The 12,893-nt window shown below is 44.0% G+C and overlaps 2 protein-coding genes across 5 annotated transcripts in view; one reads left to right on the forward strand and one right to left on the reverse strand.

Annotated features, from left to right (window-relative positions):
- The window catches only part of PDE9A (phosphodiesterase 9A), a 128,077-nt gene that overhangs the window by 48,117 nt on the left and 67,067 nt on the right, over positions 1-12,893 (forward strand). The window lies entirely within an intron of this gene.
- WDR4 (WDR4 tRNA N7-guanosine methyltransferase non-catalytic subunit) overlaps positions 8,187-12,893 on the reverse strand; it is a 154,505-nt gene continuing 149,798 nt past the window's right edge. Inside the window, exon 12 of the mRNA XM_077293516.1 lies at positions 8,187-8,254. Coding sequence (XP_077149631.1) covers positions 8,202-8,254 — 53 coding nt within the window. The 3' untranslated portion in view covers positions 8,187-8,201. The remainder of the gene's footprint in view (positions 8,255-12,893) is intronic.

Raw genomic sequence — 12,893 nt, forward strand, 5'->3', positions numbered from 1 at the left:
TGCTGGACACAGGGGCAGAATGCTGGACACAGGGGCAGTATGCTGGACACAGGGGCAGTATGCTGGACACAGGGGCAGAATGCTGGACACAGGGGCAGAATGATGGACACAGGGGCAGTATGCTGGACACAGGGGCAGTATGCTGGACACAGGGGCAGTATGCTGGACACGGGCAGAATACTGGACACGGGCAGAAAGCTGAACACAGGGGCAGAATGCTGGACACAGGGGCAGAATGCTGGACACAGGGGCAGAATGCTGGACACAGGGGCAGTATGCTGGACACGGGCAGTATGCTGGACACAGGGGCAGTATGCTGGACACAGGGGCAGTATGCTGGACACGGGCAGTATGCTGGACACAGGGGCAGAATGCTGGACACAGGGGCAGAATGCTGGACACAGGGGCAGAGATGCTGGACACAGGGGCAGAATGGAGATACGGGGTATGATGAAAGACATGGGGGCATGACTGGAGACAGATGGGGAAGGATTGGAGACAGATGGGGCAGAATGGAGAAACGGGGCATGATTGGAGACACTGGGGGCAGAATTGGAGACAGATCGTGCAGGATCATGGGGCAGGATGGATACAATGGAGACTGATGGGGCAGGATGGGGAGATCATATGGGGCAGAATGGATTCTCATGAGGGCAGGATGGGAGAACATATGGCTGACGCCAGGAATGATACACACGTTGGCCAGGATGGGGAATATTATTACCATAGGGACTAATTTAGGGATATTATTACTGCAGTGATGTATTTATTTTATTTTTTGAGGACACTGTTTTAAATGAGGGGGCGGTCCTGTGTAGAGTCATACTATGTCGCCTCTTTCTTCATGTGGTGTAATGTAGAAGTTGGGAAAAATTAAGTAATGTGTTCTGCAAGCGGAGCTCGAGATAACTGTGTTATTTCCTGCAGAGACGAGTCCTGGCTGGATGAAGTGATGGCGGTCTGTGCTGGATGAAAGACTTCACCTAGAGACGTCACTGGTGAGTCAGTGTTACCTATACACTGACACTATACACTGTATACTATATACAGAGGTCCTGTGTACAATGTCACCGGTGATCACTGGATTACCTATACACTATATACAGAGGTCCTGTATAATGTCACCAGTGATCACTGTATTACCTGTACACTGACCCTGCATACTAAGTACAGATCTCCTGTGAATACTGGCACTTATGGTGATAGTATGGTGCTTTTTTTTTTTAATTACTGATCAGAATTGTAGTATTCAGTCAGTATGTGGTGGTAATATGGTGTCTGGTCATGGTGCGGTGGTATTTGTTCCTTGTATGTGATATTATTCGGTCACTGGTGGTAATATGTGGTCTGGACATGATGTTGCGGTATTTGTTCCTTGTATGTGATATTATTGGTCATTTTAAAAATTGAAAAATAAAAAAAAAAATCTTTATTTTTATATAGCGCTAACATATTCCGCAGCGCTTTACAGTTTTGCACACATCATCATAAATAAAAATATACCTAAATTGTATTGCATATTTTAACAAATATTTAATAGGTTACAGTAGAGTAGGGCCTCACCAAAAGAGTCTACCGTGTTATGGTGGCGACTTAAAAAATCTTTGGCGAAAACAAAAGCTGCCGACTTTATGTGTGATCTGGTGATGGGAACTGTCAGTGTGTGATAGGTGAGAAGTGGAGTTTATGCAAGAGAGAGCGGTGGGACTGTGGGCAGTTCGAGGGGTGGAGCGTGGAGGCGGGGCTGGGGTGGAGTCTCAAGGGGGCCCCGAAAATTTTGCCAGTATGGGGCCCCAAAATTTCTAGTGGCAGCCCTGCTCACAGGTATGAAACCTACTTGGTCTCTATGTATAAGTGAGGGGAGTATCTTGTTAATTCTGTCGGTGATACTTGATGTGAATATTTTGAGATCAACATTTAGAAGTGAAATGGGCCTGTCATTTTTAGTTAGTAAATGATCCCTTTTCGGTTTGGGGATCACAGTCACGTGCGCAGTGTAGGGGGGCATTTGGGATCCATTTAAAAGGGCATTGCAAAAGTTTTTTATGTGGGGCGTGAGTAATTCATTACATTTTTTATAGTAAAGAGCCGTGAGACCGTCAGGTGCAGGAGCCTCACCCGTCTTTACATTTTTGATTATAAATTTTATTTCCTCCACTGATATTTCTGTTTGAAGTTGTTGGGATGAGAGTTCATTAATCTTGGGGAGCGGCAAGTTTTGTAGAAAAGTTTGTAAGAGATGTGGAGGAGGAGATTGTGGAGAAGAGTAAAGCTTTCGATAGTAGTCCTGAAACTCCTTATAGATAATTCAGGGGGGGCAGAGACGCCACCTTTAGCATCTTTAATTGAAGGGATATTGGTTAAACGTTTTCATTGTCGTGCCAGCATCTACTTGGTTTGTTTTCTTGTCTATAGAAGGTGGCCCTGGTCCAGGCTACGGCCCTTTCCGTTCTGTTGGTAAGAGTGGCACTTAATTGCAAGTTGGTGTCTTGTATCTGTTTAATTAGGTAGCGGGAGGTAGATAATTGGTTTGCTTGTTCAAGTTTCACCAGTTTGCTTTCTAGTTTGTTTTGGAGTTCTGATCTATTCTTTTTTTTATTTGCTGCTAGTTTGATGAAAGAACCGGTAATGTATTTTGTATGGGCTAGCCACACATTTCCTGGGGATGAATCTTCAGTAACATTGGATTGGAAATAGAAGTTTAACTCCTCATTAATTTGAGCAGGGACCATAGGGTCCATAATTAGGGATTCATTTAGTCGCCACCAAAACAGTTTTGATGTGGTTATGTTGAATTTATACACAGAGAGGTCGGCGTCATGATCAGACCATGAAGACGGGATGTGGCGTGAGAATAAGACAGTTGGAAGCGAGTTAGCTGTAGATAAATGTAGATCAATTCTCGAGTAATAATAATCTTTATTTTTATATAGCGCTAACATATTCCGCAGCGCTTTACATTTTTGCACACATTATCTTAGTATGACTTATGCACTTAGTATGACCTATGCACTTAGTATGACTTATGCACTTAGTATGACTTATGCACTTAGTATGACTTACGCACTTAGTATGACTTATGCACTTAGTATGACTTATGCACTTAGTATGACTTATGCACTTAGTATGACCTATGCACTTAGTATGACTTATGCACTTAGTATGACTTATGCACTTAGTATGACTTATGCACTTAGTATGACTTATGCACTTAGTATGACTTATGCACTTAGTATGACTTATGCACTTAGTATGACTTATGCACTTAGTATGACTTATGCACTTAGTATGACTTATGCACTTAGTATGACTTATGCACTTAGTATGACTTATGCACTTAGTATGACTTATGCACTTAGTATGACTTATGCACTTAGTATGACTTATGCACTTAGTATGACTTATGCACTTAGGCTACGTTCACATTTGCGTTGTGCGCCGCAGCGTCGGCGCCGCAGCGCACAACGCAAATAAAAACGCAGCAAAACGCATGCACAACGCTGCGTTTTGCGCCGCATGCGTCGTTTTTTTCATTGAATTTGGACGCAGCAAAAATGCAACTTGCTGCGTCCTCTGCGCACCGACGCGGGCGCCGCAGCGACGCATGCGGCGCAAAACGCAAGTGCGCCGCATGTCCATGCGCCCCCATGTTAAATATAGGGGCGCATGACGCATGCGGCGCCGCTGCGGCGCCCGACGCTGCGGCGAGGACCGCAAATGTGAACGTAGCCTTAGTATGACTTATGCACTTAGTATGACCTATGCACTTAGTATGACTTATGCACTTAGTATGACCTATGCACTTAGTATGACTTATGCACTTAGTATGACCTATGCACTTAGTATGACTTATGCACTTAGTATGACTTATGCACTTAGTATGACTTATGCACTTAGTATGACTTATGCACTTAGTATGACTTATGCACTTAGTATGACTTATGCACTTAGTATGACTTATGCACTTAGTATGACTTATGCACTTAGTATGACTTATGCACTTAGTATGACTTATGCACTTAGTATGACTTATGCACTTAGTATGACTTATGCACTTAGTATGACTTATGCACTTAGTATGACTTATGCACTTAGTATGACTTATGCACTTAGTATGACTTATGCACTTAGTATGACTTATGCACTTAGTATGACTTATGCACTTAGTATGACTTATGCACTTAGTATGACTTACGCACTTAGTATGACTTATGCACTTAGTATGACTTATGCACTTAGTATGACTTATGCACTTAGTATGACTTATGCACTTAGTATGACTTACGCACTTAGTATGACTTACGCACTTAGTATGACTTACGCACTTAGTATGACTTATGCACTTAGTATGACTTATGCACTTAGTATGACTTATGCACTTAGTATGACTTATGCACTTAGTATGACTTACGCACTTAGTATGACTTATGCACTTAGTATGACTTATGCACTTAGTATGACTTATGCACTTAGTATGACTTATGCACTTAGTATGACTTACGCACTTAGTATGACTTACGCACTTAGTATGACTTATGCACTTAGTATGACTTACGCACTTAGTATGACTTACGCACTTAGTATGACTTACGCACTTAGTATGACTTATGCACTTAGTATGACTTATGCACTTAGTATGACTTATGCACTTAGTATGACTTATGCACTTAGTATGACTTATGCACTTAGTATGACTTATGCACTTAGTATGACTTATGCACTTAGTATGACTTATGCACTTAGTATGACTTACGCACTTAGTATGACTTACGCACTTAGTATGACTTACGCACTTAGTATGACTTATGCACTTAGTATGACTTATGCACTTAGTATGACTTATGCACTTAGTATGACCTATGCACTTAGTATGACTTATGCACTTAGTATGACTTATGCACTTAGTATGACTTATGCACTTAGTATGACTTATGCACTGAAGAGGAGTATGTGTAGCCTCTTGCAGACTCATTAGTCTCTCTCCACATCTCCACCAGTCTATTTCCATTCATCCAACAAAGGATTTTTTTCCTATCAGCCTTGGTAATATCTGTCCATTTAAAAGCACTGCTGTCCAAGTGTGGGTTTAGGGTATAGTTGAAATCTCCATACCATATTAAATGGGGGTATGGGATTAAGGATATTTTAGATAAAATTAATTTAAAAACCAAAGTTTGAGTCTTGGCGGGCAGGTAGCTATTCACTATGCAAATATTTTGACCTTGTAAGGTGCCTTGTATAACTATAAACCTGCCCTCTGGATCCAAGTATGTGTTGCCTATCTGGAGTGGGAGACTATTTTTAAGAAGTATGGCGACACCCCTAGTATTACGCTCCCAGGATGCTAAAAAGAAACGTGTGAAGTTGGAGTCAAAATATTTAGGGCTTGAGGACTTAAGGTACCGTCACACTAAGCGACGCTGCAGCGATACAGACAACGATGCCGATCGCTGCAGCGTCGCTGTTTGGTTGCTGGAGAGCTGTCACACAGACGGCTCTCCAGCGACCAACGATGCCGAGGTCCCCGGGTAACCAGGGTAAACATCGGGTTACTAAGCGCAGGGCCGCGCTTAGTAACCCGATGTTTACCCTGGTTACAATTGTAAAAGTAAAAAAAAACAAAACACATACTCACATTCCGGTGCCTGTGTCCACTTCCCGCACTGACTGTGAGCGCCGGCCCTAACAGCAGAGCGGTGACGTCACCGCTGTGCTCTGCTTTCACTTTATGGCCGGCGCTCAGTCAGTGCAGGAAGCGGACGCCGGGGGATATGAAGGTGAGTATGTACTGTTTGTTTTTTTACATTTTACACTGGTAACCAGGGTAAACATCGGGTTACTAAGCGCGGCCCTGCGCTTAGTAACCCGATATTTACCCTGGTTACCATTGTAAAACATCGCTGGCATCGTTGCTTTTGCTGTCATACACAACGATACACGCCGATCTGACGACCAAATAAAGTTCTGAACTTTCTTCAACGACCAGCGATATCACAGCAGGATCCTGATCGCTGCTGCGTGTCAAACTCAACGATATCGCTATCCAGGACGCTGCAACGTCACGGATCGCTAGCGATATCATTTAGTGTGAAGGTACCTTTAGAGAAATGAGTTTCCTGTAAGCATATAATGTCAGGTTTTTGCTTACGGGCAAGGGAGAGTTAAACCCTCGTACGTTGTGGGAAATGACTCTACACATGGGAATATAACCAATTACTGCTAAACGTCGAAAGGTCTCGGGATCTCAAAGCAATCACCTCCCCAGAAGACCAGGATTGGTGTAGACGATGTCGATAAGAGTATACATTTCTGTGGAGAAACAGTAGGGAAGAGACATAACAGGGGGGGACAATGACATAAAACAAATAATAAAAGATCAATTGGGTTAAAAACCCAAACTGTATAGTGATTTGGAGCTCCATATTAACAGGAAATCCAGGTATCACCAGGGTTGGGTAGCATGCTATAAGCCCGGGTGTCTAACCCCTGTTAGAAGGGAAGAGGGGGGAGGGGGGAGAGAAAAAAAGAAGAAAAAAAAAATAGGGGGGGAGGGAGAAGGGAGGAATAATTTAGGGCATATGTTATATTTCTCAGAATCTATAAACAAATGTTAAAGACAGTTCACCACTACTTGGGCCTGTTAACCTAAGACCAAATGGATGGATTATGAACTTTAGCTTTTGCAGTAACAATTAGAAAATAGATTGATACAATTATCATCAGAACCAAATAAACTCAAATTGCAGATAACAAAGTTACTCAGGTGACCCGTGTGTTCTGGCTCCTGGTTCTAGGCGCAGACTTCCAGTCTTTTGTTGGACGTGGTTTCCGCTGTGGCTGGGGTGGTATGGCTTCCAGAGTTGGAATTCCGGCGCGTTCAAGAGTTTTCTTGCCCTTCTCCAATGAGCGGCAAACAAAAAACTCATTGCCATATGAAAATGAAAGAGCAAAGGGAAATCCCCATCGATACTTTACTTGCACTGCTTGAAGAGCGGCGGTGACCGGTTTGAGGGCCCGTCTCCTAACGAGTGTAGCTGGAGAAGTATCTGTAAACAGACGGACTGGATTTGGCAAACCCGGCAGAGAAGCCAGCTCTCTGGTGGCAGCTAGGATTAGGTCTCTAGATTCCTCATGATGCATTTTGAGGACTACATCCCTAGGGAACTCTGCGGAATGCGGTCTGCCCAAAGCCCTGTGTATCCTTGTGATATGCAGCAAAGAGGGGTCTACATCTGGCAGTAGTGCCTTATAAAGCGCAGTTGCTGTGTCTTTAAGTGCCACTATGGTTTCAGGGAGACCTCGAATATGTATATTACTTCTGCGATACCTATTCTCATAGTCTTCACATTTCAATTCAAGATCTGTAATGCGTTCTGCATGTTGCTTAATAGTCTCTCCTGATCTTCTTCTAGTGCTTCTGCTGTGGCATCCATTTTTTCCTCCAGGTTGGAGGTGCGTTGGATGATATCTTGCAGCTGAGTGGTTATATTATGCATAGCAGAGGTGAGCTCAGAGCGAAAGGTCTCCTGAAGCGTTTTAACTAGCGCTGCTGTGGGAATAACTGCATCCTCTGCTGTGGCTAGTTCATCAGGGCCTGCCTCGTTATCTAGTGGTGTGGAGGAGATCGATGGGGAAGGAGTTGTGGTGGCCATCTTGCCAGCTCCGCCGCTCACGAGGAGATCGGCTATTGTGCGGCTTACCGGCTGACTCGCGCTTCCCTTCTTTGGCATGTTAGTCCATACAGGTCCCGGAGGCAAGGGTGGTCCCGGAGGCAAGAGTGGACCGCACAGGATAGAATTACTGCGATTCTGGTACTCTTTGGGGTTATGTCGGCAGATCGGACTGCGGCGCAAAGCAGAGCATGGCTTACTCCGTCAAGATCCGCGCATGCGCCCCGATTGTATATTTTAATATGAGATTTCATACTGTTCAGTTTTGATTTCTCATATTTGACCAAACGTCTAATCAAATCCAGTGAGCAGGGAGTGAGGATAGAATTCCATTCATTTAATGTTTCATTATAAGTGGTGGTAGCCACTTTCTTAATTTGTAAGCATCTGGGGATCATGTTTTTATTTATGTATGTCTCCAAGGTAGTAAAATCCCACCAGATCTTCAGTTCCTTAATCATCATGGAACATCAGATCTTTCAAATCCTCCTTCTCTGTTAATCGGTGGTGGTTCATTATTGAAGATAGAGGCTAGTTTGTTACTCTGGCTGAAGAGTCCTCAATGTAGCTGAAATTAGCCATATCTGCAGTGGAGAAAAAATTGCCAAAAATAGTGTCACATAATGTGTATGTCACAGAAATGTGTATAACCCTAGGTGAGCAAAACAAAAACCCTGTAGGTAATAATGAAAAAAAAAAATAGTTTGCTCGCATTTCAGGGTGTGAAGCAAGAAGTTCCTCGCACAAAGGGACCCAGAGCAGCTGCAGCAGGAACATCAAAAGATTATTCCACCACCAAGAGCAAAACAGTCACAATGCAGTGACATGACGAGAATCTGCAGAACTAATCATATGCTAAATAGCTGCAAGTCACATTTACAGTGCCTTGCGAAAGTATTCGGCTCCCTAGAACTTTTCAACCTTTTCCCACATATCGTGCTTCAAACATGAAGATACCAAATGTAAATTTTTGGTGAAGAATCAACAACAAGTGGAACACAATTGTGAAGTTGAATGAAATTTATTGGTTATTTTAATTTTTGTGGAAATTAAAAAACTGAAAAGTGGGGCGTGCAATATTATTCGGCCCCTTTACTTTCAGTGCAGAAGTTCATTGCGGATCTCTGAATGATCCAATGTTGTCCTAAATGCCTAATGATGATAAGTATAATCCACCTGTGTGTGATCAAGTCTCCGTATAAATGCACCTGCTCTGTGATAGTCTCAGGGTTCTGTTTGAAGCACAGAGAACATCATGAAGACCAAGGAACACAACAGGCAGGTCCGTGATACTGTTGTGGAGAAGTTTAAAGCCGGATTTGGATACAAAATGATTTCCAAAACTTTAAACATCCCAAGGAGCACTGTGCAAGCGATCATATTGAAATGGAAGGAGCATCATACCACTGCAAATCTACCAAGACCCGGCCATCCCTCTAAACTTTCATCTCAAAAAAGGAGAAGACTGATCAGAGATGCAGCCAAGAGGCCCATGATCACTCTGAATGACCTGCAGGTGGTGGCAGCATCATGGTTTGGGCCTGCTTTTCTTCAGCAGGGACAGGGAAGATGGTTAAAATTGATGGGAAGATAGATGGAGCCAAATCCAGGACCATTCTTGAAGAAAACCTGTTGGAGTCTGCAAAAGACCTGAGACTGGGACGGAGATTTGTCTTCCAGCAAGACAATGATCCCAAACATAAAGCAAAATCTACAATGGAATGATTCACAAATAAACGTATCGAGGTGTTAGAATGGCCAAGTCAGAGTCCAGACCTCAATCCAATGGAGAATCTGTGGAAAGAGCTGAAAACTGCTGATCACAAACGATCTCCATCAAACCTCACTGAGCTCGAGCTGTTTGCCAAGGAAGAATGGGCAAGAATTTCAGTCTCTCCATGTACAAAACTGATAGAGACAAACCCCAAGAGACTTGTAATTGCAGCAAAAGGAGGCGCAACAAAGTATTAAGTTACAGGGGCCGAATAATATTGCCCACCCCACTTTTCAGTTTTTGAATTTCCACAAAAATGTAAAATAACCAATAAATTTCGTTCAACTTCACAATTGTGTTCCACTTGTTGATTCTTCACCACAAATTTACATTTGGTATCTTTATGTTTGAAGCATGATATGTGGGAAAAGGTTGAAAAGTTCCAGGGAGCCGAATACTTTCGCAAGGCACTGTACTTATGAGATGGAGAGATATGGAGTCTGAGAGTCAGAAGGTCAGAACATTGTTAAGGTACTGTCACACTAAACGATTTACCAACGATCACGACCAGCGATACGACCTGGCCGTGATCGTTGGTAAGTGGTTGTGTGGTCGCTGGGGAGCTGTCACACAGACCGCTCTCCAGCGACCAACGATGCCGAAGTCCCCGGGTAACCAGGGTAAACATCGGGTTACTAAGCGCAGGGCCGCGCTTAGTAACCCGATGTTTACCGTGGTTACCAGCGTAAAAGTAAAAAAACCCAAACAGTACATACTTACATTCCGGTGTCTGTCCCCCGGCGTTCTGCTTCTCTCCACTGTGTCTGCGCCAGCCGGAAAGCACAGCGGTGACGTCACCGCTGTGCTCGCTTTCCGGCCGGCCGGCGCTCACAGTGCAGAGAAGCAGAACGCTGGGGGACAGACACCGGAATGTGAGTATGTACTGTTAGGCTTTTTTACTTTTACGCTGGTAACCACGGTAAACATCGGGTTATTAAGCGCGGCCCTGCGCTTAGTAACCCGATGTTTACCCTGGTTACAAGCGAACGCATCGCTGGATCGCTGTCACACACAACGATCCAGCGATGACAGCGGGAGATCCAGCGACGAAAGAAAGTTCCAAACGATCTGCTACGACGTACGATTCTCAGCAGGATCCCTGATCGCTGCTGCGTGTCAGACACTGCGATATCGTATGGATATCGCTGGAACGTCACGGATCGTACCGTCGTAGCGATCAAAGTGCCAATGTGTGACGGTACCCTTACACTTCTGCTCATCAGTGTATGTCCTTTTAGAGATAAACGGTATGTCCACTTATAAAAGCCAAAATTCATAAATGCATTAGTCAAAATGCATAAATTCTGTTTTACTGTCGGCGATTACTACCTGTTGTGGTCGGTATTCCACATCCTGACTGCTTTAACTGTAAAGATCCCTTTCCTATTTAGTTGCTGGAATTGCCTTTCTTCCACAAAAATAATGAATGCCCCCTGGTCCTTAGTATGGTCTTTAGAAGGAACAAGTCATTTGCCAGTCCTTTATACTGACCACACATATACATATGTGTATATGTTATACATATGAATGAGATCTCCTCTGAGGTGTCTTTTTCTAAGCTAAACAAGCCCAACTTTTCTAACCTCCCATCATATGAGAGGCAATTCACCATCTTATTAAACTATGTACATTTCTTTGGGCAGTGCAGGGATTAATTTGCTCTGTTGAAAGTTCTTGGAGCTAAGGCTCTCAGCTGTGTTAGCAACTCCCATCTCCTACATAATCTGGGCTCTGGCTAGCACTCATTGTCAGAGGTAGCTTATGCTGCATGGCTGGAGGTTGTTGGTGGATATTAGAGGTGTTTGGTAGATTTATCTGTGACTGTTGCTAAGTTTTGAGTGTTTGATAATTTCCTTGCTTCTACTTTGGTTTTATCCCCATCCTCCACTCCTCGGTGTTTACTTATGTTCCTTGTGTGAGTACATTTGTATGTTTGGTATTTTCCCGTTACCCCTGTTCGTATTACCTTGTTAAGTCTGGTTGGTGTATTGCGGTACACTACTATTCCCCTCTAGCCTTGGTGGGGGAAGGGTAGAGAAGGAGGGCAGATTCAGGAGTTAAGTCAAGGTATTTTGCCCTGGCGTCTTCACTTTCAGAAGTAATCAAGGGAGCAGGGCGAGCTAGAGTGCCCCCGAGCGTTAGGGACAGGGACATTAGCTCTGACTGAAACCGTTTTTTAGTTCATTATGGATCCTATTACTGCTCTGACACGCAGGGCCGGCGTTTGGCACAGGCACACCAGGCAGATGCCTGGGGCCCCCTCCTAGAAAGGGGGCCCCCTACCACTGCAGCCCCTGTATGAAGTGCCCAGAGGGTGTACAGCAGTGGCGTCTCTCCCAAACCCCCCTTGAGACCCCCTCAGTGCTGTGATTTACTCATGTGGTCTGGAGCTCTGTGCTGATTGCTGTAGGATCAGGTTTCACAGTTACATACAGCAGGGATCAGCATAGGCTCTGATCACAGTCACTAAATCACTGCTTGTAATCTGACAGGGCGACCTCCTGTCACTACTCTCTGGATGACGCAAGACAGGAATATTGTCTGCTGAATCAGGGTATTTATTATATAGAAATAAATGAATTCCCACGTGAAACAATAAGGGTAAACCATACACATACAGTACAGGTGTGCATAGGAATCAGCGTTTTTAGTGCATTTTTTTTTTTTTTAAGCCAAAGCCTTCTCTCTTGGCAGTAAAAGCACTGCTTTCAAAACACCCATTTTTTAGGGTATGTGCAGAGGATCCAGAAATGGCAGCCCTTTGGACACAGTGGACATGTGTGGTGTCTAAAGTGCCGCCATCTTTTGAACACCGGTGATTCCGCGTGTGTTCATTGATCTGTGCGGAATCCCTGCATCCTATACATTGCAGGGGTGAGATTTCTCTTGTGGAGACTCGCGTCTACGCCAGATAAATTGGCATGCTGCGGTCTGGAGAGACGCGCCCCATGTCCGTCTCCGCAGGTGAGGTGCAGGTGTCAGTGCGCTCATAGTAGAGATGGAATTTCTTGAAATCCCACCACTATACTGTAACATCTGGCCGCTGCGGGATGGACGCTGCACAAGTACAGAGCAGCCGACCCGCAGCGTTTACTGATTGTGGGCACACACCCTTAGAGCTTTTGCTGTTTGTTTTTTACAGTATGCATTTTGTCTACAGTACATGTTTAATAAAGTTAGTGTTATTCACAAAAAACGCAGCGAAAAACAACGATGCAACATTTGCAGCATTTTTTAAACTTTTTCATTGCTTTCTACGGATGAAAAAAATTGCTGAAAGAAGTGACATGCTGCAGATTTAAAAAACGCTGCAGTTGTGAAATTCAGTCAGCAAAACATAGCAGATTTCCGAAATCTCCTGCAGGCGCTTGTTTGCTTTCTGACTGGATATCAGAACTGTAGCACTTTTTAAATCCCCTCCGTTTTACCTGCAGATTTACCGCAGATTT

The sequence above is a fragment of the Ranitomeya variabilis genome, chromosome 3, assembly GCF_051348905.1.
Source record: "Ranitomeya variabilis isolate aRanVar5 chromosome 3, aRanVar5.hap1, whole genome shotgun sequence".
Lineage (NCBI taxonomy): Eukaryota > Metazoa > Chordata > Amphibia > Anura > Dendrobatidae > Ranitomeya > Ranitomeya variabilis.